Consider the following 26,804-nt stretch of genomic DNA (forward strand, 5'->3'; position numbering starts at 1 on the left):
GAGCGCTTTAGGCCGGCCGGCGGAGCTGGGAAGTGGAGTCGTTGGTGTTTCTGTGTGTGAGCCTGTGGCGCGGCTCTGTGGGCCGGAACCTTAAAGGTGAGCAATTCTTGGTGGCTAATGAGAAGCTACAATAAGGGCCCGCTTTGCTGGTGCGCGACTGCGCGTTTGCGTTCCTTACTGCTTCTCGCGGCGTCCGTCCTTCCCTCGCCTTCCTCACGTTCAGGCCGAGCGCCGCGTGGGCCTCAGCCGGAGGCGGCGGAGCGGAGGGGGCGCGGGCGGCGGCGAGGCCGCCCCCGCGAGGAATGCGGGATCCTGGGGTTCCCCGCATGTGGCTGGTGCCCAGGCAGTTCCGCGGTTGCTGAGAGACGGGACTGTGGCTGCCCCCATCCCCACTGCGTCTTTTCGGTTTTTTTTACCTCCACCGCGTTCTGGTCTCACCGAAGGCTTCTGGCCATCTCTGTAAGTTTCTGCGGAGGTGGTTACGGGTAAACGTCGGAGGATTCTGTGGAGCCTATGGGACTGACTGGAGGCCAAAGAACTTTGGGCCGCAGATGTACCCCAGTGTCACTCTTGGTCTGTTAGGGCCTTCATCGCTCACATCAGGTTTCGGTGTGAAACGGGAAAACGTGGGTAATATTTCACTTACAGTCGTGCATTCTGGAAAATTATCTGATGAAGCGCATTTCCAAAATTAGGCCAAATAGATTTTGCAAGTTCTAAATAGTTCTTTTATTTCATCGTTTGCTTTGTAGGGGCCTCTAGATCACTGTGGTAACTTAGGAGTGTAAATTGTGATAGACAAGACAATGCATGAAATTGAATAATTTCTCTAGGGGGATGTGGATCACGCAGTACCCCGTTGCAAGTGCTTCCTATGTGTATCCAGGGTAGCGAATGCAATTGCAGTGTGTCAGGCGATGTTTCCAAGAAGTGTACCTACATCAGTTCATAACTAGAGTCAACTAATGGCAATATTCTTGATAATTTGTTCACATAACTTTTGTACAGTTGGGATGACTGGGTGACTTCGTAGAGTCCTAGAGGCAAGTACTTTGTAATTAGAAGACTTGGTTTGTAATTTCTAGCAAACCAATAGCACAGCCTCCTTTTTTTCCTGCAATGCTAATGTCAGGAATACGAAACAGGAAACTGGCTATCCAATGTATTAGTAAATTAGTAGGCATACTCCCCAGTTTAATGTTTTGCTAGTGTGACCACATTCTCCCATTTTTGTTTTCGTGTGTTCCTTAGCATAGAGTATCTAAGGAACTGTAACGTTTTTCACCTTAAAAGTTATAATACAAGGTTTGGGTAAGTCAGTTGTGACTGCATTTTAAAAGAAATAAGGCCGGGCGCGGTGGCTCACGCCTGTAAACCCAGCACTTTGGGAAGCCGAGGCGGGTGGATCGCCTGAGGTCAGGAATTCAAGACCAACCTGACCAACATGGTGAAACCCCGTCTCTACTAAAAATACAAAAATTAGTCAGGCGAGGTGGTGGGTGCCTGTAATTCTAGCTACTCAGGAGGCTAAGACGAAAAAATCACTTGAACCTGGGAGGCGGAGATTGCAGTGAGTCGAGATCGCGCCATTGCACTCCAGCCTGGGCAACAAGAGCGAAACTCCGTCTCCAAAAAAGAAAAAAGAAAATGAACCAAACCAAACAAGTGTACAGCGAGCCATGGTGACATACTGACAGATACCTGTTTAAAGCTGGAAATGGTTAGTAAGTGATTGGAGTTTTTTTCCCTAAATCTTTCTTGACCAGCCAAGTGAGATAAACAGTTTCTTGTTATAGAAGATGGGGTAGTGATTTACTGAAAGAGAGAGAGGTTTTTTATAGTTTTTAGATTTTTTCATCACTTATTCCAAAGTGTTGCTTCGTTGAGATATTTGAGAATTGAGTAAATAAACAACCTGTGAAAACAGAAATTCCTGATTTTTTAAGAAAACAATGGGATAGTAATACTTTGTAAACATTCTCTTTCTAGTCTTGAGTTTTATATAAAAAAATAACTTTATGCTAATTTGGGAAATTTTACAGATAGCCACAATGGCTGAAAATGGTGATAATGAAAAGATGGCTGCCCTGGAGGCCAAAATCTGTCATCAAATTGAGGTATGATTCCTGTGCTATAAACTGCAAAAACAAATTCCTTGAAAGAAAATGTAGGACCGCAACACAAATACAGAAAGAACATTTCATTTCAGTATATGGACATATTCAACATTTGGTTTGCCTTTGATTCTTAGATGAACATATAATAGCATACAGTTTTATACTGGTGGAGCCAGGTTGTGAAACTTAAGATGTTACAAACATTTCAAAAGGTAACACTATAAACTAGAGTTACTTAATCTTTTTAAAATTTTAGTTTCATAGTCTCATATAAAATTTTAGCTTCTTAGTCCCATGTAAAATGAGGATAATAGTAGTTCCCTCCTCATAAGGTAGTTTGGAGGATTAGTGAATATAATGTTAAGTACTTAGAAGAATGCCTGACACATAAGTAACATAAAAGTCCTTGGTAAAGTACCTTCCCTGTTAAATAACACTGTATTTTTGATGATCTTCGTAGTTTTTTTCTGCCCAGTCAGTTCTCAGCTATTGTAACTTTAATATAGTATCTTTTTTTTTTTTTTTTTTTGAGCTGGAGTCTCACTCTGTTGGCCAGGCTGGAGTGCAGTGGCACTATCCTGACTCACTACAACAGTCTCGGCTCACTGTAGCCTCTGCCTCCTGGGTTCAAATGATTATCCTGCCTCAGCTGCCAAATAGCTGGGACTACAGGAACACGCCACCACACCAGGCTAATTTTTGTATTTTTAGTAGAGATGGAGTTTCACCATGTTGGCCAGGTTGGTCTCGAACTCCAGACCTCAGGTGATCTGCCCACCTCAGCCTCCCAAAGTGCTGGGATTACAAGTGTGACCCACTGTGCCTGGCCAGTAATTTTAATATAGTATCTGTTTTCAAACTCCTCTTAGCATTTTTTCAAATTTAGGTATTATGTTTATGTTAACGTAATAACCTCAAGTGATCCTCAGTACCTTTGCAGTACGGAGGCAGGAGGATGGCTTGAGTCCAGGAGTTAGAGACCAGTCTGGGCAACATGATGAGGCCCCATCTCTACAAAAAATTTTTAAAAATTAGCTGAGTGTGTTAGCGGTTTGCCTGTAGTCCCAGCTACTTGGGAAGCCGAGGTGGGAGGATTGATGGAGCCCAGAAGGTAGAGGCTGCAGTGGCTGTGATCATACCACTGCACTCAAGCCTGGATGACAGAGCGAGATACTGTTTTGGGGGGTCAGGGGGAAGAAACTTGAGAGTCTTTGTGAGCATACTCTGGCTGGGGAGGCTTCCTGATTTGCAAATCATTCTTTGTTCAGTTAAAGTCAAAAAGAAAAAAACCTTTAAATCTTTACAATATCAATAATGGTTGCATAGGAAATTATCTTTAAACTTATGTTCTTGCTAAGGAATCCCTCAGATCATATTGTTTGGTGTGGGTTTTTTCTGCAATTCTCTGAACTGCTTTTTTTCTTTTTTTTTTTAAGCTGCACCTCTGCATTTAAAATGTCTTATGTTCCTTTTTTTTTTATATTAATTTCCTTATGATTGTGGGGAGAAAAATTAGAAATTACTCATTCTGTGTTTAATACTTAGAACAATACTAAGATGTATATAGAAAAGGTTATATCTCTCCTACAACCTGCTAACTCTCAAATCCTACTCTTCTAAGGTAATCAAGGTTAAAAGCTTTTGACACTTTGCTTCATGCTCATATTAATTTTTATTTTTTTAGTGGACCTTATATTTTACAACAGTTCTAGGTTTACAGCAAAATTGAGTGGAAGGTACAGAGATTTTCCATATATCCCCTGCCTCCACACAAGCATAGTGCCTTCACCTTTAAAAACATCCCCCACCATAGTGGTACATTTCTTTTTTTTTTTTTTTTTTTTGAGACGGAGTCTCGCTCTGTCGCCCAGGCTGGAGTGCAGTGGCCGGATCTCAGCTCACTGCAAGCTCCGCCTCCCGGGTTCGGGCCATTCTCCTGTCTCAGCCTCCTGAGTAGCTGGGACTACAGGCGCCCGCCACCTCGCCCGGCTAGTTTTTTGTATTTTTTAGTAGAGACGGGGTTTCACCATGTTAGCCAGGATGGTCTCGATCTCCTGACCTAGTGATCCGCCCGTCTCGGCCTCCCAAAGTGCTGGGATTACAGGCTTGAGCCACCGCGCCCGGCCCCACAGTGGTACATTTCTAACAATTTTATTTCCTTCCCTTTCCCCCGCTAAACATAGGATGCATTTTTGTGGAGAAAAGTTTTGTAATCAATAATTTTTTCATCCTCTTTAAAACGAAGGATCCTTCTAATTTTTTTAGCTGTAATCATTCTTTGACAAATATTCTTGTATATAAATCTTAGTAAACATTTTTATTATTGATTTTTTTTCAAGGTAAAATTCTTAGAAGGAGCCATACTGGCTCAAGGATTATGCACATTTAAAAAAACACTGGTAATTGTCAGTTTACATCTTACCTGCATGGCTAGTTCTCTGTGTTCAAGTCAATACTAGGTAGTCTTGGTTTTTTTCCTAATCTAAGCCAGTTTGTTAGATGAAAAATGCTGTCTCATTGCTTTAAATTGTATTTCTTTGATTAATAATGAAATGAAGTTGGACTTTTTTTAGTTTACAGTAGTTTATTTATTTATTTTTTGAGATGGAGTCTTATTCTTATCTCCCAGGCTGGAGTGCAGAGTGCCGTGGTGTGATTTTAGCTCACCGCAACCTCCACCTTCCAGGTTCACGCAATTCCTCAGCCTCCCAAGTATCTGGGATTATAGGTGCACACCACCATGTCCGGCTAATTTTTGTATTTTTAGTGGAGACGGGGTTTCACCATGTTGGTCAGGCTGGTTTTGAACTTCTGACCTCAAGTGATCCGCCTGCTTTGGCCTCCCAAAGTGCTGGGATTATAGGCATGAGCCTACTGCGCTTGGCCTATTTTTTATAATTTTTAAAAAAATCGTTAGCTGGGCATGGTGGCATGTGCCTGTTGTCCTAGTTACTTGGAAGGCTGAGGCGGAAGATCAATTGAGCCCAGGAGTTTCAGGCTGCAGTGAGCTATGGTTGCACCACTGCACTCCAGTCTGGGCAACAAAGCAAGACCCGACCTCCGAAAAATAAAGTGTCTTTTTTTTTTTTTTTAATTTTTTAAATTTAAGACAGAGAGACAGTATTGCTTTCCGCTCAGACTGGAGTATAGCGGCAGTGATCTTGGCTCACTGCAACCTCCACCTCCTGAGTTCAAACTAGTCTTGTGCCTCAGCCACTTGAGTAGTTGGGATTACAGGTGTGCACCACCATGTGCAGCTATTTTTTGTATTTTTAGTAGAGTCAGGGTTTCACCACATTGGCCAGTCTGGTCTCAAACTTCTGGCCTCAAGAAATTGACCCGCCTCAGCCTCCCAAAGTGCTGGGATTATGGGCTTGGACCACCATGCGAGGCCAATAAAATACCTTTTAACTATTTTCTTTTAGGGTGTTCTCTTTTTACCCTTCTTCTTTGTAAGAATTCTTGGCAAATTTGTCTTTTACTTTTTTTGTTACTTCTGGCATTCCAAATAGTCATACTTGGGTTTTTCCTTTGCGTGTATATTGAGAGTACCTCTATGGTTAAATTTGATAAATGTTTACTTTAATTTTTTTTTTTTTTGAGGCAACGTCTTACTCTGTTTCCAAGGCTGGAGTACAGTGGCACAGTTATGTCTCATTGCAGCTTCAACCCGCCAGGCTTAAGCAATCCTCCCACTTCAGCTTCCTGCGCTGGGACTAGAGACATGTACCACCCATGCCTGGCCTTTTTTTTTTTTTTTTTTTGGGTAGAGATGGGGTCTTGCCATGTTGCCCAGACTGGTCTTGAACTCCTAGACTCAAGCGATGCACCCACCTCAGCCTCCTAAAGTGCTGGGATTAGGCATGAACCAGCACTCCTGCCCCCCCAACCCCCCGCCAACTTTTTTTTTTTTTTGAGATGGAGTCTCACTCTTTTGTCAGGCTGGAGTACAGTGGCATGATCTTGGCTCACTGCAACCTCCTCCTCCTGGGTTCAAGCGATTTTCCTGCCCCAGCCTCCTGAGTAGCTGAGACTACAGGTGTGCGCCACTACGCCCAGCTAATTTTTGTATTTTTAGTAGAGATGTGGTTTCACCATCTTGGCCAGGGTGGTCTCTATCTTGACCTCCCAAAGTGCAGGGATCACAGGTGTGCACCACCATGCCTGGCCCCTGTCCCTTATTTTTTATTTTATTTTATTTTTTTTAATTTTTTTTATTTTTATTTTTTTTTGAGACGGAGTCTCGCTCTGCCGCCCAGGCTGGAGTGCAGTGGCCGGATCTCAGCTCACTGCAAGCTCCGCCTCCCGGGTTCACGCCATTCTCCTGCCTCAGCCTCCCGAGTAGTTGGGACTACAGGCGCCCGCCACCGCGCCCGGCTAGTTTTTTGTATTTTTTAGTAGAGACGGGGTTTCACCGTGTTAGCCAGGATGGTCTCGACCTCCTGACCTCGTGATCCGCCCGTCTCGGCCTCCCAAAGTGCTGGGATTACAGGCTTGAGCCACCGCGCCCGGCCAAATATATTTTTCTTTAAGGTTTTCTAGTCTATTGACATATCTGTTACTTACACTATTTTAATAATTGACATTTTAGTTTTATCTTTTTGCTAATTTGTATTGTAAACATTTTATTATCATATATTTGGGGAAAATGTTTATTGCCTTTTGTAACTTATGACATGTATTTTTAAATAACAGAACTTGGTACTGTAGAGTAATGTCAGGATTAGAGTTCATATTATACAGTGTTCTGAAATACATTGTAATTATCTCACAGTATTATTTTGGCGACTTCAATTTGCCACGGGACAAGTTTCTAAAGGAACAGATAAAACTGGATGAAGGCTGGGTACCTTTGGAAATAATGATAAAATTCAACAGGTAACAAGCTTTTAAAAATAATCTTTAGGTTTTCTGTTTACAGTGAGTGCTACTGCTGAGTCTTACATTTTTATATGTACTCTTCAGGTTGAACCGTCTAACAACAGACTTTAATGTAATTGTGGAAGCATTGAGCAAATCCAAGGCAGAACTCATGGAAATCAGTGAAGATAAAACTAAAATCAGAAGGTCTCCAAGCAAACCCCTACCTGAAGTGACTGATGAGTATAAAAATGATGTAAAAAACAGATCTGTTTATATTGTAAGTGGGCCTGTGATGCACTTAAACATCTTACATTTATTTAGAAAGTAAAGTACGGAAGAATAAGGGCTCAGGAATCACAGCCTCACTAATTACTTTATGTCCTTTTGTAATATTCTTAACCTGTTTCTTTTTGTTTTGTTTTTGAGACAGAATCTCATCCTGTTGCTCATGTTGGAATGCAGTGGTTTGATCATGGTCCACTGCAGTCTTGACCACCTGGGCTCAAGTGATCCTCCCACCTCAGCCTCCTGAGTAGCTGGGACTACAGGCGCATGCTACCACATGTGGCTAAACATTTTTTGTAGAGACAGGGGTCTCCCTGTGTTGCCCAGGCTGGTGTCAATCTCCTGGGCGCAAGTAATTCAATCACCTTGACCTCCCAAAGTGCTGGGATTACAGGTGTGAGCCACCATGCCTGGTCCTAAGTTTTATCTTCATAAACGTGGATATTTTCTACCTTGTAGAACTGTTGTGAGAATTAAATGAAAAAAAAAATACACCATTGGATCAAATCTTTGACATATTCTAAGCACCAACTGCATGTTAGCTGTTCTTATCAGCAGCTAAACTTGATTGCAATTTTCTTTAGCATATTTTTAAATAGTTTTTTTATTATGGAAAATTTCAGATGTATATAAATAGATTCAATAATGTACCATCACCAGCTTTACTAGTTATTAACAGAACATGCAAATCATCTTGTTTTATTTTTGCCTCAACTGAATTATTTTGAAGCAAATACCAGATGAATCACTTTTATTGCACTGGAGAGTAGTGGCTCCTAAACAAGGCTGTTAAGTGATTAACAAAGATAAATAGAGATAGATAGGTATATCCCGTGTTCATTTCAAGATAAAATGAATCAAATTCTCTCCAATTGTTTATCTGAGAAGTCATTATTTGTTATTTGTACATTACTTCCCACTCTTCACAGAAAGGCTTCCCAACTGATGCAACTCTTGATGACATAAAAGAATGGTTAGAAGATAAAGGTCAAGTACTAAATATTCAGATGAGAAGAACATTGCATAAAGCATTTAAGGTATGATAATACAGACTTTTTCTAGTTTTAGAATATATGGGAAATAACTTAAAAAATATTTTCCTTCCTTTTTATAGGGATCAATTTTTGTTGTGTTTGATAGCATTGAATCTGCTAAGAAGTTTGTAGAGACCCCTGACCAGAAGTACAAAGAAACAGACCTGCTAATACTTTTCAAGTAAGTCTTTTTGCTGATGTTTCTCCTGGCCTTTTAGTTATATGGAATTGACACACTAGGGTAAGGAGCATGGAAGTAGCATCCCCTGAAAGGCCAATATTTTTAGTATTTTAGTGCATTACGGTCTTCTAAATGGTATATACTAAACCTGATTGACTTAGAGATGCACTGTGATGGATCACAGTCATAGTGTCAGTCATAGTATCAGTGTTAATTCCTCAAAAATTACTTAACATGGTTTTCATAATTGCTGTTATTCTTGGATCTTGGGGATTTTAGAATTTTCTCCTTTTGTGGAATTAACACTATAGAAAACTGCAGGCCGGGCGCGGTGGCTCAAGCCTGTAATCCCAGCACTTTGGGAGGCCGAGACGGGCGGATCACGAGGTCAGGAGATCGAGACCATCCTGGCTAACATGGTGAAACCCCGTCTCTACTAAAAAAAATACAAAAAAAAACTAGCCGGGCGAGGTGGCGGGCGCCTGTAGTCCCAGCTACTCGGGAGGCTGAGGCAGGAGAATGGCGTGAACCCGGGAGGCGGAGCTTGCAGTGAGCTAAGATCCGGCCACTGCACTCCAGCCTGGGCGGCAGAGCGAGACTCCGTCTCAAAAAAAAAAAAAAAAAAAGAAAACTGCAATATTATTTGCATGACTTCTGATACACTTTTTTCCCCCTATACATGAATGATAAATGAAAATCAACGTGAAGTTGCTAATGGATAGGGGGTTTCTTTTTGGGGTCATGAAAATGTTCTGAAATTAGTAGTGATGGTTGTACAACTGAATATACTAAAAAAACATTCAAGGTACACTTTAAAAGAGTGAATTTTGTGGCACATGGAATTTTTCCTTAGTAAAGCTGTTATTTAAAACAACATGAGAGAGTAACTTCCTTGGCATATTTTGGATTTTTAGTTGATGATTATGTTGATAGTAAATGTATGCAACATTTATTGCTGTGCCATGGCTTAAGTTATTCAAAATAATCTGCGGTCTTAACTTTGTTCTCGTGAACTTAGCCTCTGTACTGTGTGTTCTTTAGGGATGATTACTTTGCCAAAAAAAATGAAGAAAGAAAACAAAACAAAGTGGAAGCTAAATTAAGAGCTAAACAGTAAGTATGTTAACTAATCATGACATACTTTGAATTCCTTAATGCTCTGACAGAAATATAGTTGGTGAGCTCTGAAATAGTGGCAGTAGACCTTTCTCTTTGCTAGTGAAACATTGCGATCTTAAGCTGCCTTGACAGTTTCGGGGCCAAATTGCATTGCAGTCTAGCATTGGATGATCAAAAAAACCTAAGGACTTCTGGCTTTGGTTAAGTAAGTTTAGTGATCATGATTGGTTAACTTTATTAGGACTTAATTTTCTTATATAGTAAATGGAAGTATGTTATAATTATGATATTTTTATTTGTAGAGAGCAAGAAGCAAAACAAAAGTTAGAAGAAGATGCTGAAATGGTAAGTATATATTACTGCTATCTAGTATATCTGTAATTCATAGTTAAATGAATAGCTTTTAAGTCTGAGGACTTTTTCAAGAAAATATGTAAGCAAAGCTATCTATAGTTGTCATTGCACAGGTATTATATTGAGGGAAAAGAGAACACTAAGGATAGGAAATATGTTCTAAAATACGAAAAGGCCGGGTGCAGTGGCCCACGCCTGTATTCCCAGCACTTTAGGAGGCCAAGGTGGGTGGATCACCTGAGGTTGGGAGTTCGAGACCAGCCTGGCCAATATGGTGAAATCCCGCCTCTACTAAAAATACAAAAATTAGCCAGGCGTGGTGGTGTATGCCTGTAATGCCAGCTACTCAGGAGGCTGAGGCAGGAGAATCACTTGAACCCAGGAAGTGGAGGTTGCAGTGAACCAAGATCATGCCACTGCACTCCAGCCTGGGTGACAGAGTGAGACCCTGTCTAAAAATAAAGAATATAATAAAACACAGGAAAATATATTTTGAAATATTCAGAAAAAGTTCATTTATGCCTAGAACTTATGTTTATGAGAAAATGTCCTCCTATAACTTCTAAAGATTCTAATCATAGATTAATACTTTTTTTTTTTTTTTTTTTTTTGAGACAGAGTCTCGCTCTGTTGCCCAGGCTGGAGTGCAGTGGCCAGATCTCAGCTCACTGCAAGCTCCGCCTCCCGGGTTCACGCCATTCTCCTGCCTTGGCCTCCCAAGTAGCTGGGACTACGGGCACCCGCCACCTCGCCCGGCTAATTTTTTGTATTTTTTAGTAGAGACGGGGTTTCACCGTGTTAGCCAGGATGGTCTCGATCTCCTGACCTCGTGATCCGCCCGTCTTGGCCTCCCAAAGTGCTGGGATTACAGGCTTGAGCCACCGCACCCAGCTATTTTTGACTTAATAAGATAGTGATGTGTATTTCCATTTAGAAAGTTACAGGTAAAATTTTTTATTTGGGGAAAATAATAATGACTCTTTAAAAAAAAATTTTTTTTTTCTTTTTTTGAGACGTCTTGCTTTGTCGCCCAGGCTGGAGTGTAGTGGCGCGATCTGGGCTCACTGCAAGCTCCGTCTCCTGGGTTCACCCCATTCTCCTGCCTCAGACTCCTGAGTAGCTGCGACTACAGGCACCCGCCACTATGCCCAGCTAATTTTTTGTATATTTTTTTTTAGTAGAGACGGGGTTTCACCATGTTAGCCAGGATGGTCTCCATCTCCTGACCTTGTGATCCGCCTACCTCGGCCTCCCAAAGTGCTAGGATTACAGGCATGAGCCACTGCAACTGGCCTAAAAATTTTTTAAAGTATGATAAATACTGCCTAGAATTATTTTCCAAGATAGTTTAATAACCAGATTTTATGTAGTTTATAACTAAATGCCAGTTGTATAAGAGATCAAATAATATTGAAAGCCATTTTGGGATAAAGGATGACAAAGGAAAACACCAACACTATGAAACTGCTTTATTTATTTATTATTATTATTTTTTTGAGATGGAGTTTCGCTCTTGCTGCCTAGGCAAGAGAAACTACTTTAAAATAGCATTTTGGTTTCTAGGCTCTTTCTTGTATAGCTATAATGTGGTGTGAGTCATTTATGGTCTGTTGTTGCTTTTAAGAAACTTTTTGATCGCTTTGTATATTTTTATAGAAATCTCTAGAAGAAAAGATTGGATGCTTGCTGAAATTTTCAGGTGATTTAGATGATCAGACCTGTAGAGAAGATTTACACATACTTTTCTCAAATCATGGTGAAATAAAATGGATAGACTTCGTCAGAGGAGCAAAAGAGGTTTGGAAACATTCCTATGCTTTTTAGCAGTCAGTTTGAAAATCTGTAGAAACTTAGACAAAATTAGTAGAAAGCAATTTTTAAAATTGTGTTTATTAAATTAGTTTCTACTTGATCATTTGTTGTTATTGTCACTAGATGTGATGTCTGATATTTTCTGAATTATACTAGTTTCTACTTGATCATTTACTTTGTTGTTATTGTCACTATATGTGATGTCTGATAGTTTCTGAATTATACTATGAATAACTGTTCATATTGATTATTGCAGTTTTACTTCTGTAGCATTCCTTTTCTACTGTTCAGTAAAGTTCATTGAAACTGGTAAAGGCATGGAAGGTTTGCAGGGTAGAAAAAATTACTTTGAACAAAGAAATTAATTGTGGGACTAAAAAACTAAGGGTATGGCTTTTGTTTTCTGTCTCTGATATAGGGGATAATTCTATTTAAAGAAAAAGCCAAGGAAGCTTTGGGTAAAGCCAAAGATGCAAATAATGGTAACCTACAATTAAGGAACAAAGAAGTGACTTGGGAAGTACTAGAAGGAGAGGTGGAAAAAGAAGCACTGAAAAAAATAATAGAAGACCAACAAGAATCCCTAAACAAATGGAAGTCAAAAGGTCATTTATTCTGATTTTTCTTTAACAGTTTGGTTGTTGAACCCATTTACTTGAGCAAAAACTTTAATCAGTGTTCAAAAACATTGACAAGAGACTTAAAAAAAAATTCTTTACAGAGTGCTCAATTGTGTCTCTACAGGTCGTAGATTTAAAGGAAAAGGAAAGGGTAATAAAGCTGCCCAGCCTGGGTCTGGTAAAGGAAAAGTACAGTTTCAGGGCAAGAAAACGAAATTTGCTAGTGATGAACATGATGAACATGATGAACATGATGAAAATGGTGCAACTGGTAAGTTTTTTCCTAAATCCTTTGGTAGTTTCATGAGAAAATTTGTACTTCCATAAATAAATGATTTGCCAGAGAATAGGGATTTGGCTTTTCAACTTCTGGATAAGTGCCATTCTTGGATTATTATGATTTACCTTGGTTATGCTGTTGTATAAGTCAGGGACAGGATATTTGGAAGATGAATCTAGAGGTCAGGTCTGTACTAAGAGAAAAGCCTTTTCTCATTGGTGCAAGGAAGTTGTTGCATCTTTTTCAACAGTATCATTATTAGTAATTGTACTCAGTATTAAAATAGAGCAGTACTTATGTTGAATTTAACAAAAATTAATTGTTACGTTATAGGACCTGTGAAAAGAGCAAGAGAAGAAACAGACAAAGAAGAACCTGCATCCAAACAACAGAAAACAGAAAATGGTGCTGGAGACCAGTAGTTTAGTAAACCAATTTTTTTATTCATTTTAAATAGGTTTTAAACTACTTTTGTTTGCGGGGGCTTTTAAAAGGAAAACCGAATTAGGTCCACCTCAATGTCCACCTGTGAGAAAGGAAAAATTTTTTGTTGTTGTTTAACTTGTCTTTTTGTTATGCAAATGAGATTTCTTTGAATGTATAGTTCTGTTTGTGTTATTTCAGATGATTCAAATATCAAAAGGAAGATTCTTCCATTAAATTGCCTTTGTAATATGAGAATGTATTAGTACAAACTAATAAAATATATGCTATATGAAAAGAGCAAAAAGTTTTTTTTTTTTTCTTTTTGTACCCAGAGCATTTAATAAAGAACTAGAATATTAGCTGTTGACTATGGTCCCTTCCCACAGGCCATTTACGGTGTCTCCTAGGCTGTCTTTCTATATTTACACAGGAAAGTTGATAACACTAGAAATAATTACTTGTCATAAAGCTTTTCTTTTTTTTTTCTTTTTCTTTTTTGAGACTGACTCTCACTCTGTTACACAGGCTGAAGTGTAGTGGGGCAATCTCAGCTCACTGCAACCTCCGCCTCCTGAGTTCAAGCGATTCTCTTGCCTCAGCCTCCCGAGTAGCTGGGATTACAGGCATAAGCCACCACGTCCGGCCCAGAAAACTTTTCAATACCGAATGTAGACCAGCCAAAATCAAGAGACTTACTGATTTCTTTTTATGAAACTTGTATGATGCTGGCAGGTCATATCGAAGCTCTGTAAAACAAAAGCCACCTAAGGATAAAATTATATTTCCAAGCATTTACCACCCTTGACTAAACAACAACAACAACAACAACAAAAAAAAACTAAGAAAAGTATTAAGTGCTGGTAAACTGAACATTTTAGAACCTTTAACTTATCCAAGTAGTGACTTGCTATATTCCCAGCATTGGCCATGGCAGCTTGGCATTTCTGTTATTATGGCCATTTATACTGAAATTTGAGGTTACAAGTGAAGAGTTTAGAAGGATAAAAAGTGGACCAAAAAGTAAATCCTATGAAAAGGATGGCACCTTTCTATTTTTAATTTCCTAATAGTCTGTAGCTAACTTAATCTCATAATAACCATGCTTATTTCAAAATTTTCTTACCCAGAGTTTAATAATTGTAGTAAGTACCCATTTTCCTCCTAAGTTCTAAAACGAAAACTAGTTTTTCATATTTCTTCCTTCTAAAGAATAATGTAGATTCTCCAAACTCTTTACTACTGATCTATTTTAGAGGGATGGCAATAGTCTATTCCTGTATGTCACAGCTTTCAAGTTTTAATGTGCAATCAAATCACCTGGGGATCTTGTTGAAATGCAGATTCTAATTCAGTAGGTCTGGGTGGAGCCTGAAATTTTTTTTTTTTTTTGAGATGGAGTCTCGCTCTATTGCCCAGGCTGGAGTGCAGTGGCGCAATCTGGGCTCACTGCAAGCTCCACCTCCCAGGTTCATGCCATTCTCCTGCCTCAGCCTCCAGAGTAGCTGGGACTACAGGTGCTCACCACCATGCCTGGCTAATTTTTTTGTATTTTTTAATAGAGACAGAATTTCACTGTGTTAGCCAGGATGGTCTTGATCTCCTGACCTTGTGATCTGCCCGCCTCAGCCTCCCAAAGTGCTGGGATTACAGACGTGAGCCACCATGCCCGGCCTGAAATTCTTTATTTCTAACAAGGAAATCCCAGGGATTTTAATGCTGATGGTCTGAGGACAACATTTGGAGGAGCAAGGCTCTGGCTCGGTATACTACTGGGACTGTTCTAAGGTGTTCCATACTGCATATAATACCTAAAACTGGCCGGGTGTGGTGGTTCACGCCTCTAATCCCAGCACTTTGGGAGGCCAAGGCGGGCAGATGAGCTGAGGTGAAGAGTTCAAGAGCAGCCTGGCCAACATGGTGAAACCTCGTTTCTACCAAAAATAATTAGAAAAAAGCTGGGTGTGGTGGTGTGCCTGTAGTCCCACCCACTTGTGAAGGCTAAGCCAGGAGAAGAATCCCTTGAACCCAGGAGGTGGAGGTTGCAGTGAGCCAAGATCGTGCTGCTGCACTCCAGCCTGGGCAACAGAGGGAGACTCCATCTCAAAAAACAAAAACAGAAAAAACACCCCTAAAACTGTCTAAGTAATGCAACACTGAAAATAACAGCAAGATGAACAGATGTATATGTTACATTATTATTATGAACAGTAATATATCCAGCTGTATGTTTAACACTACAGTGGCAATTCATTGTCTATTGTGAAAAAACATGTTCCCTTATTGCACTCTTATTTTGGGCTTAGATTATAATTAGCTTCTAGTTATATGCTTTTCCTGTTTTGATGTTTGTGACTATTACCCAATTTAGTAATAAAAATGTATTAAACATGATTTACTCATAGTGTTGATATTTAGAAGAAAAAGATAAATGTTATTTGATTCCAGGGGCAATTAGAGAATGGAATTAGAGGCCAGGCTCGGTTGCTCACACCTGTAATCCCAGCACTTTGGGAGGCAGAGGCTGGAGGATCATCTGAGGTCAGGAGTTCAAGACCAGCCTGGCCAATGTGGTGAAATCCTGTCTCTACTAAAGATAAAAAAATTAGCCGGACATGGTAGTGCACGCCTGTAGTTCCAGCTATTCGGGAGACTGAAGCAAGAGCATCGCTTGAACCCGGCAGGTTGCCACTGCACTCCAACCTAGGTAACAGAGCAAGGCTCTGTCTCCCAAAAAAAAAAAAAAAGAAATTAGAAAGATTATCCGGAAATAATCTGATAGCATTTTCCATGAATGAATTTCAAACCAAGATCTGACCAAATCCAAGCCCACGTTTTTGTTTGTTTTGTTTTTGTTTTTGTTTTTTGAGACTGAGTCTCCTCTGTCATCCAGGCTGAAGAACAGTGGCACAATCTCGGCTGACTGCAACCTCTGCCTCTGGGACTCAAGCGGTTCTCCCACCTCAGTCTCCCAAGTAGCTGAGATTGCAGGTGTGCGCTACCATGCCCGGCTAATTTTTTGTAGTTTTAGTAGAGATGGGGTTTCAGCATGTTGGCCAGGCTGGTCTCAAACTCTAAACCTCAGGTGATCTGCCCACCTCCGCCTCCCAAAGTGCTGGGATTACAGGCGTGAGCCACCATGCCTGGCTCCAAGCCCATGTTTTTAGCCATTGTGCTGCTATACAGTGTTCCGCCTGAGTCTGGAGTGACCAAATACCTGAGTGCTATTAGAAATTTTCAGTAAATTGCATAAATTAGGACAGTCTTAAGCTAAGTGATCACTCTGCTTTTACTCCATTTCCAATCTATTACCAATCATGCACATTTTGCCACACTGCAAAGCATACTTTATAGATCTTCTCAGCACCTGCATGAAAGTTTTGGTTGGGCGAATGCATGTTGGCCCTTTTGGATATTAGGATTGAGATTTGTCTTACCTGCTATAATATCTATCTTGATTTTCCATTCTGCAGCTTTCTTTTGAACATGCTGAACATAAACAATATGTTGTTATGAGCTGATTTTTAATGATTTTTTAAAATTGCTTTTTACTAATAATTGAGATTGAGTTTTTAAGCTTAAAATTTCATTAGAATCTAGACCCTTACAAAAATTTCAATTGAATGGATAGTAGTCTGAAAGTAAGAAATCAATTTCAATATATTTAACAATCTGAACCAAATCATACAATAAATCCAAGTGATAGAAAGCTACTCATGCACCATATAATGCCATTTGGGGTTATCTAGGGACTGCATATATTTCGGTAGTCCCATAAAATTATAAATGGAGCTGAAAAATTGCTATTGCCTAGTGATGTAGCTATCTTGACATCATAGCACAACACATTACCTTCTTGGTATTTATATATGTTTAGATTAAAAAAAATACCATTGTGTTACAGTTACCTGTAGTATTCAATACAGTAACAGGTTGACAGGTTTGTAGCCTAGGAACAATAGACTAACCACAGAGCCTCAGTGGTCCACTCTATGTCTGCACAATGGTGAAATCACCTCAGGATGCATTTCTCAGAATACATTTGTCAGAACATATCCCTGTTGTTAAAGGATGCATGACTATTTCAGAAATCTATCAAAGATGTCTAATGTTCTCATATGGTTTCTGTAGCATTATTTCATTTATACAGCTAGGTATCCTAGAAACCATTTGGCAGAGATCTGTGTACATGGGCAATTCAGTTCATGCAGTAAAACTGAGTTTTATAAAATCTATGTTATGCCAAGACTATACTTTCAGGGATCATTTCTATAGTTCGTCACTAGAGAAGTTTCTCTGAAAGTGTAGAGCACCATATCGTGAAAATGGCCATACTGCCCAAGATAATTTATAGATTTAATGCTATCCCCATCAAGCTACCACTGACTTTCTTCACAGAATTGGAAAAAACTACTTTACATTTCATATGGAACCAAAAGAGCCCACATAGCCAAGACAATCCTAAGCAAAAAGAACAAAGCTGGAGGCACCATGCTACCTGACTTCAAATGATACAAGGCTACAGTAACCAAAATAGCATGGTACTGGTACCAAAACACATATAGACCAATGGAACAGAACACAGGCCTCAGAAATGACACCACACATCTACAACCATCTGATCTTTGACCAACCTGACAAAAACAAGCAAAGGGAAAAGGATTCCCTATTTAATAAGTGGTGCTGGGAAAACTGGCTAGCCATATATAGAAAGCTGAAATTGGATCCATTCCTTACACCTTATACAAACATTAACTCAAGATGGATTAAAGACTTAAATGTAAGACCCAAAACCATAAAAGCTCTAGAAGAAAATGTAGGCGATACCATTCAGGACATAGGCATGGGCAAAGATTTCATGAGTAAAACACCAAAAGCAATGGCAACAAAAGCCAAAACTGACAAATGGGATCTAATTAAACTAAAGAGCTTCTGCACAGCAAAAGAAAACTATCATCAGAGTAACCAGGCAACCTACAGAATGGGAGAAAATTTTTGCAATCTATCCATCTGACACAGGGCTAATATCCAGAATCTACAAAGAACTGAAACAAATTTACAAGAAAAAAAAAAACCATCAAAAAGTGGGCAAAGGATATGAACAGACACTTCCCAAAAGAAGACATTTAGGCAGCCAACAGACACATGAAAAAAATGCTCATCATCACTGGTCATCAGAGAAATGCAAATCAAAACCACAATGAAATACCATCTCACACCAGTCAGAATGGCGATCATTAAAAAGTCAGGAAACAACAGATGTTGGAGAGAATGTGGAGAAATAGGAACACTTTTACACTGTTGGTGGGAGTGTAAATTAGTTCAACCATTGTGGAAGACAGTGTGGCGATTCCTCAAGGATCTAGAACTAGAAATATCATTTGACCCAGCAATCCCATTACTGGGTATATACCCAAAGGGTTATAAATCATGCTACCATAAAGACACATGCACACGTGTTTACTGCGGCACTATTCACAATAACAAAGACTTGGAACCAACCCAAATGTCCATCAATAATAGACTGGATTAAGAAAGTGTGGCACATATACACCATGGAATACTATGCAGCCATAAAAAAGGATGAGTTCATGTCCTTTCCAGGGACATGGATGAAGCTGGAAACCATCATTCTCAGCAAACTATCACAAGGACAGAAAACCAAATACCACATGTTCTCACTCGTAAGTGGGAGTTGAACAATGAGAACACATGGACACAGGGAGGGGAACATCACACACCGGGGCCTGCTAGGGGGTGGGGGGCTGGGGGAGAGAGAGCATTAGGAGAAATAACTAATGTAAATGACGAGTTGATGGGTGCAGCAAACCAACATGGCACATGTATCCCTATGTAACCTGCATGTTATGCACATGTTCCCTAGAACTTAAAGTATAATTAAAAAAAAAATTCATGTTATGCCAAGCTGTGCAGAAAAGAGTTCACAGCAGGCCTGGCTGCTTATCCTTAGAAAGGCCTGCTTACAAGTTTGGCCCTTGGCTGGAGATTAGGAACTTAGATTTTGGGAAGGTTCCCACTCCCTACTCCCTTAATAATAGTGTCTCACTGTGCCTAACACTGTTTATGCTGAACACCTGTTTTCCTACTAGGAGTCTAGAATTTGGGTATGTGTCAGAAAGGGAATTGCCTACATGATCAGTCCCTAATAAAAGCCCTGGGCACTGAGTCTCTAATGAGCTTCCCTGGTTGGCAATGTTTCACGTGTGTTATCAATAATTCATTCTGGGAAAATTAAGTGTGTCCTGTGTTATTCCACTGGCAGAAGACTCGGGAAGCTTGCTCCTGGTTTCCCCCATTCTCTGCCTAATGCACCTTTCTCTTTGCTGATTTTGCTCTATATCTTTTCACTGTAATACATCATAGCCATGAATAAGACTATATGCTGAGTCCTATGAGATTTCCTAGTGAATCATCAAACCTGAGGGTGTTCTTGGGGACACACGTTTGGATACCAATGTTTAACTGGTGTTTGCTTCCATATATAGTGAGGATTTATTTACTAGCTATGTTGTGTCCTGTTGCTTGCCTACATGTACCACTACTTGTTAGCAGTATAGTTCTTTTTAGCTGTTATATTTTATGCTTTTTAAAAGGTTATCAGATTACCATGTAACTAGAATGTATTATTTCCAACTGAGTTCTTATACACTGTATTTACACGAATTAACTATTTTTCCTACAAAATCACTTTAAAATCTTTGAATACATGTATGATTTAAATAATAGTAGCTAGCACATAGCAGTTACACATGTCAGACACTGATCTAAGTGCTTTGTAAATATTAACTCATGTAATCCTCACAATTCTTATGAATTATTGGGTACTCTTAGTCCCTTACACTTAGAATACAGGTGAGGATAGTACAGATGACAAAAAGCTCAATTACCTTGATGATGAAGCTCAATTACCTTGACCAAGATAATGCTGGGAGGCAGCAGAGCTTGGATCTGAACCCAGAAATTCTGGTCTGGCTTCAGAATCTCCGTTCCTAACCACCGTGTTATACTGACACTAAAAAAATGTACTGCCCTTCCCCCCAGTTTCCTGGAATACAACTTATACACCTCTCCGTGTGTTACATGCTGCAAAAGTAATAATAGAATAGCTGATTTCTGAACTCAGATCTGTTTAGCTCCAGGCTCAGTGTTCTGAAAACCTGGCCTTATTGCCTCCCTTAAGTACATCAGGCCACACGGGGACAATGGGGCAAAAGGGATCAACTAAGACTTAGTCATAAACCAAAACATACCATAATCCTAGTTACAACACACTTCTCTACTCCTGAGTTATAGTATCTCTTCTGGCAACAGTTCCTGTCTGAAAAAATCTTTGAGGAAAGAAGTCTTATAGCTCAGAAAAAGGCCAATCAGATGCTAGCTGGTTAAGCAGAAAATTTAGTTCTAAGTTTCATATGTCAAAAAGGTCAGGAGAAATAGATATTGTGGTATCTAGTATTCACAGCAAATCCTAAAAACACTGTCATGAATTTAAAAATAAATGCCACAGAGTATCAGATGATTTGAACTTACTTCTCTAGTTGAGGATTTGTGTAAGGAATATACTGCTGTTCTTGCCATTTCCAAAGCAGTCTTTAGAAAAGCCATATCTGTCCCTGTGAAGAGTAGAAAAAAACCTCCTATTTACCTCTTATCAAAATAGAAGATTAAGTTAGTAGGATTTAGAAACATTTTCTTCCAAACTTCAAAATAGCCACCTTGAAATCTTTCAGCAATAAGGGTACAAATAAACTATCAAAATATTATTTTAAGGTTGGTAGGATAAAACCAGAATTTCACTGTCTTGGTTAAATAAGGATAAAGTAAAAAATTTAGTATTATATTCCAACATTAATGACTTTCAAAAAGGGGAGAAGGAAACGCGTAGAGTAGTATTCAGAATCCTCTTGGTGGGGGCAGGGTACTTTTTAAACTATGCATGTTTTTTCCTACCCTCACTGACTTCCTAACCTCCTTGCCCACAGTACCCACAAAATTAACAGCCACAGTGAGTCACTGTCACTGGTGGGCACATGTAGAAACCCTTGGTTGTGTTAAGACATTAAAAAACAGGTTCTAAAAGTATAAAATTCTTTATATGTTTCATATTCATTCATAAAGGTTAGGCAAATTATTCCTGAAAGCAAATGGGAGATATACAATAAATGACATGACTATCTTTGTTTACTTAATACAAATCTGTAAAAACAAAAGTTGAAAAACTCAATTTCTTAGCCATGCACTAAACAAATTGAAATTTAAATTATAAGAATTACACAGGTAAGAGATTGGTTTACTTAATGAAGAGTAATAAAATCACTTAGCCTTGGTTTATTTAATGAAGAGTGATAAAATCACTTAGCCCAAACAGTCAGTGATAAAAAGGGTTTTTATTTTTGTTTTATTTTTTCTAGACAGGGTCTTGCTGTTACCAAGACTGAAGTGCAGTGGCACATTCATAGCTCATGGCAGCCTTCAATACCTGAGCTCAGGTGATCCTCCCACCTCAGTCTTCTGAGTAGCTAGGACCATAGGCACACCACCGCACTTGGCAAATTAAAATTTTTGTGTGTGTGTGTGTAGAGGCAGGGTCTAACTATGTTGCCCAGGATGGCTACCAACTCTTGGCCCCAAAAGATCCTCCTGTATCAGCCTCCCAAAGCACTGGTATTACATGCCTGAGCCACTGCGCCTGGCCTTAAAAATAGCTTTAAAATCTTTTCTATAAATATACCAATATACCCGATTCTTGTTACAAACCTTTATTATTTTTGGTCCCAAAGGGAGGATTCATAATCACTGTATCGAATGACTTGGACATTCTGTTAGATAATAAGCACACATCACATTGAACCATGTCAATATTTGTTAACTCAAACTCTTCCACATTCCTATTAAATATTTCCAATGCATCTTCATCTATGTCAAATCCAACACACAACCTATAAATACAAAACACACACAAAGAGTGGCGATTTATAGCTCCCAAGGAAAAACAAAACCAAAATTAGCTTTTTTCTTTTTAATCATGTATCTTTCTAACCCAATTAGCAAAGTAAGAGTGAGTGTTTTCTTCTTCTTTTTTTTTTTTTTCTTTTTTCAGACAGGATCTTGCTGTGCTACCCAGGTGAGTGTAGTGATGCCATCTTGCACTGCAGCCTCGACTTCCCAGGCTCAAGCAATCCTCCCACCTCAGCCTCCCAAGTAGCTGGGACCACATCCAGCTAATTTTTGTATTTTTGTAGACATGGGGTTGCACCATGTTGCCCAGGCTGGTCTCAAACTCCTGGGCTCAAGTAATCTGCCCACTTTGGCCTCCCAAAGTGTTGAGATTACAGGCGTGAGCCACTGTGCCTGGTCAAGTGTTGCTTTTCAATAGCATAATTTCCAAACCTGGCAGGGGTTGGAAACTCAGGTTTGTATAAAAGGAACTGCTGCTTTTACCATTTTTATTTATATTTTGTAGTTTGTTTAGATCTTCTGCCGGTTCAAAATGTATTCAGTATCAGATTTTTGCTCTCTATATCTCATTCTGTGGAGTCTCATAAATATAATTCAGTTAATCCCATTGATGCTCCTTATTAAAGCCACCCAATACCCAAATAGCATATATTGCATTACGTACCCTGCTCCTAACATTGCAGTTCCAATGCTAAGTACTCCACAACCACATCCTAGATCTGCAACGACTTTATTTTCAATGTCATCATACGTGTTATGGATTGTATAGAGCATACATGCTAAAAAATAAAAAAAAAATTAGAGAATAAGTAAGCAAGCTGATGACTAAAATCTTATTTGTGCATTACTCAGTCTTCCCCTAAATGCCATTCCAGATTATTTTTTTAAAAGATAAGGTGTAATAATTTGGTATGTAGTAAGAGGCACCATAAAGGAAGCTAATACCCACCAGTGGTTCTCAAAAAATAGTCTCTGCTAGCAATGCCAAGAATGACAAAACTGTGACCAGTCTCTGATGTAAAATGGAAAAAAAAGTCAAAACGTTTAGTTTTTCCTCAGATTGTTAAGAACATTGCCATACACTCATATTGGTTCTTTCTTTGATGCTGAAATATTTTTTTGAAAGAACATTAAGAGTAAATAGGTTTTAAAAAAATCCTTTCTTGTCAACATAAATTTAGCAACTCTGTATCAGTTTCCTAAATTGTTTTGAAATTTTACTTATCTGTGAAATCTATAAGACTAGAAACCACTATCAAACAAGCATTAGCATCACAAAGACACAAAACCTTTTTTTCTTTTCTTTTTTTTTTTTTTAAACACAGACAGGTTCTCACTATATTGCCACGCTGGTCTCGAACTCCAGGGCTTAAGCGATTTTTCCCACCCCAGCCTCCCAAAGTGTTGGGATTACAGACATGAGCCACTGCACCCAACCACAGAACTTTGCTGTAGCAAGTTTGTCACCAGAACACAAGCACCATAAGCTCTGCAATGTAGCCTTTAGACACATAAACTCATGGTCTACAGACATATATATATTCATAATCTACAAATGAGACCTGATAATAGAACTACTGGGTGTTAGATATACTGAAGGTTAAACATGAATACCACCACCACTGATATTTCCCTGAAGATATCTGAACCCAGCAAGGACTGCTGGCCATTGATACCCAAGGATCCAGAGGTTTTTTTGTTGTTGTTTTTTTCAGAGATGGGGTCTATCTCTATAACCCAGGCTGGGGTGCAGTGGTGGGATCAGAGCTCACTGCAGCCTGAAACTCCAGGGCTCAAGCAATTCTCCTGCCTTAGTAACAGCAGCTGGGACTATAGGCGCATACTACTACACCTGGCTAATTTATTTATTTATTTTTAAGAGCCGGGGTCTCACTGTGTTGCCCAGGCTGATCTTGAACTCCTGGCCTCAAGTCATCCTCTTGCCTTGGTTTCCCAAAGTGCTGGGATTATAGGGATGAGCCACCATACTTGGCCAGATTGTTATTATATTTTAAATTGGATTCCACTAAAAAAACCTAGTAAGTCATTATTTGAGAAAACTGGTCTTAACCTAGACACAGTAGTTTTGTGTGAATTTTTGGTTGGAATTATGATAGTATCTTGGAGTTAAGTGTAAATACACACGTGTCCTCCTTGACTTTTACTGGCAGCTTAGAAACAACTATTTTGGAACTGGAAAAAACTCCTCCTTGCAGGTACTCTCAGAAAATTAATTTTCCTAAGGGGCCAGGCTCAGTGGCTCATGCCTGTAATCTCAGCACTTCTTGAGGCCAAGGTGGGAGGATCACTTCAGCCCAGGAGTTTGAGACCATCTTGGGCAACATAGCAAGACCCTGTCTCTACAAAAAATAAAAAATATTAGCCAGCGTGATGGTGCATGCCTGTAGTCCCAGCTACTCAGGAGGCTTAGGTAGGAGGATTACTTGAGTCCTGGAGGTCAAGGCTGCAGTTGCCGTAATCATGCCACTGCACTTTAGCCTGGGTGACAGAGTAAGACCTCCATCTCAAAAAATAATAATAAAATTTTTTCCCCTAAGGCTTCCCAATGACTTCGGTAACATAAATATATGTTTTCCTGTATTCTCTCTTGTACTCCCAGTATCAGTGTCTGGCATGAAGCAACAACACTAATACTCAGAAAATCTGTTAAAATTAATATGCATGCTCATCTTTATACAGCACATACTCTGATTTTGTTAAACTATCCTTCCACTATCAACTCTGGTATTCATTTCTAGGGCAGAGTATAGCACAAGAATCCTTGCCTAGGCAATTAGTAGCAATAGGAAATTGATCCTTATTTAGTAAATGTTTACTGAGCTCCTAAATAGTACCAGCGACTCTTCTAGGCACTGGGAACTCAAGTATGAACGAGACTAACAAATTCCTTGTCCTCAAAGAGATTATAATGTGAGAAGAGAAAAAAACACATTAAAAATACTGTTTGGCAGTGTTAAGGGATATGCAGAAAACCAGACAGTAAAACGATAGTGAGTGTGTGTGTGGAGGGCGTGCTGTGAGCTGCAGTGTCAAGGAAGACCTAACTAGGTGATCTTTGGGCAAAATTTCTCTAGACATTATCTGTATCCAAATTTTTATCACAGAGTAGACTGGACTAACGCCGAAAGCAGGGGCGTGGTGAACCAGCCGCCCTACCTGCAATGTGCGGCCTGGTAGGATACTGTTCTAGAAGTAGCTTGGGCTTTTCGAATCCATCCACTTGTTGCAGGCGACTCTCTAGTTCCTTAAGCCTTAATTTCTTCATTTTGTTTTAAAGTATGGACTCGTAGGGTTTGCAGGCACAGGATCTGCGGAGAAATCTATTGAACTGGGATTTTGTTTCCTCCCTACCCCCAACCTTCTCCCCTTTTTCAGCACCGCTGGCCGGACCCGAAGACGCGCCCTAAGGAGAGCCGGGACGCAGGGCACGGGACGAGCCTCTGACCCACCTCCCGGGTAACCCACACCACCCCAGGAGACGGCGGCGGCGCGTGGCTGGAGCAGCCCCAGGATCCCTCGCGCAACGACAACACACCTCTTGGGGCGACCCGCACCTCGGCCGGGGCCGGAAGCGCCAGCCCGCAAGCGCGCACGCGTTCGCCGCCCAGCGGCCCGGCGCCGAGCTGCAACTTTTGTCCTGAGCCGGGGTTCCGCTGGCCACCTGGGGGCCTCATTACCCCATCCCCTCCACCTGCAAAGCCTGCGCTACTCGCTGACCCACGGCCAGTCCTCGCCGCCTATCGCCTGCTCGTTACCCTCTAGTTTGCCATGAGTACCTGCGGGCCCTCAAAGGATGGGGAAAGAGTGAAAGGGATGCGGAAGAGAAAGTCACAGTCACTTTGTTGTATGGCCCAGAGTGACTCTTCTTGTTTCCCAAGTCTCGGGTCAAAAAGTAGCGATCTCCATTCATCTTTACCTCCTTCGCCATTCTCATGCCTTACTTTATTGTAACTTTGTTTCTCAATTTTTAGGTCATTTGTGTCACTTGCAATTCTCACAGAAGTGGTGATGTCAAAGAAACCCAAAGAAGAGATAGCGGATGGGCCGGGCGCGGTGGCTCACGCCTGTAATCCCAGCACTTTGGGAGGCCGAGGCAGGCGAATCACGAGGTCAGGAGATCGAGACCATCCTGGCTAACACGGTGAAACTCTATCTCTACTAAAAATACAAAAAAATTAGCCGGGCGTGGTGGCGGGCTCCTGTAGTCCCAGCTACTCGGGAGGTTGAGGCAGGAGAATGGCGTGAACCCGGGAGGCGGAACTTGCAGTGAGCCGAGATCGTGCCGTGCACTCAAGCCTGGGCGACAGAGCAAGACTCCGTCTCAGAAAAAAAAAAAAAAAAAAAAAAAAAAGAGTGGAAACGAAAGAGTAGGTAGCGGTGTCAAATACTGGAAAGAGGTCGGGCTTCATAAAGTAGGAGCAGAAACCAAGTTGTAGCAGATTGTGGAGCGAATGGAAGTTTAGAAAGAAGAAAGAGTAAATATGAACAATTAAACGTGGCCCCGGACGCGGTGGCTCACTCCTGTAATCCCAGCATTTTGGGAGGCCGAGATGGGCGGATCGCTTGAGACCGGAGTTTGAGACCAGCCTGGGCAACGTAAGGAGACCCTGTATCTACTAAAAATACAAAAATTAGCTGGGTGTGATGGCGCGAGCCTGTGGTCCCAGATGCTCCGGTGGCTGGGGTGGGAAAATCGCTTGAACCCGGGATGCAAAG

At 40.4% G+C, this 26,804-nt stretch overlaps 2 protein-coding genes and 1 pseudogene across 8 annotated transcripts; 2 read left to right on the forward strand and 1 right to left on the reverse strand.

The window, feature by feature from the left end:
* Positions 1-337: 337 nt before the first annotated feature.
* LOC105483368 (small RNA binding exonuclease protection factor La) lies at positions 338-13,386 on the forward strand. 2 transcript variants are annotated; one of them, XM_071072909.1, is made up of 12 exons: positions 338-459; positions 2,043-2,117; positions 6,892-6,995; positions 7,083-7,257; positions 8,195-8,302; positions 8,380-8,480; positions 9,522-9,593; positions 9,902-9,944; positions 11,610-11,750; positions 12,184-12,370; positions 12,510-12,656; positions 12,999-13,386. In XM_071072909.1, the coding sequence occupies exons 2-12, from the start codon at positions 2,052-2,054 to the stop codon at positions 13,085-13,087; spliced, it is 1,233 nt and encodes a 410-aa protein (XP_070929010.1). In that variant the 5' UTR covers positions 338-459; positions 2,043-2,051; the 3' UTR covers positions 13,088-13,386. The 2 variants fall into 2 exon arrangements, with proteins under 2 accessions (XP_070929010.1, XP_070929011.1); XM_071072910.1 differs by lacking the exon at positions 338-459.
* LOC105483271 (methyltransferase 5, N6-adenosine) lies at positions 13,088-25,700 on the reverse strand. 6 transcript variants are annotated; one of them, XM_011744051.2, is made up of 8 exons: positions 25,624-25,700; positions 25,245-25,396; positions 22,732-22,846; positions 21,867-21,928; positions 20,640-20,722; positions 16,526-16,577; positions 13,788-13,855; positions 13,088-13,191 (listed from the first exon to the last, which is right to left on the reverse strand). In XM_011744051.2, exons 2-8 carry the CDS (start codon positions 25,351-25,353, stop codon positions 13,153-13,155), a joined length of 528 nt encoding a protein of 175 aa, XP_011742353.1. In that variant the 5' UTR covers positions 25,354-25,396; positions 25,624-25,700; the 3' UTR covers positions 13,088-13,152. The 6 variants fall into 6 exon arrangements, with proteins under 6 accessions (XP_011742353.1, XP_011742350.1, XP_011742348.1 ...); XM_011744048.2 differs by having other exon boundaries at positions 13,788-13,837; positions 21,867-22,048; positions 25,624-25,698; XM_011744046.2 differs by having other exon boundaries at positions 21,867-22,048; positions 25,624-25,698.
* LOC112426981 (small nucleolar RNA U3) lies at positions 17,333-17,411 on the forward strand (annotated as a pseudogene).
* Positions 25,701-26,804: the final 1,104 nt, after the last annotated feature.

The sequence above is a fragment of the Macaca nemestrina genome, chromosome 11 (assembly GCF_043159975.1).
Source record: "Macaca nemestrina isolate mMacNem1 chromosome 11, mMacNem.hap1, whole genome shotgun sequence".
NCBI lineage: Eukaryota > Metazoa > Chordata > Mammalia > Primates > Cercopithecidae > Macaca > Macaca nemestrina.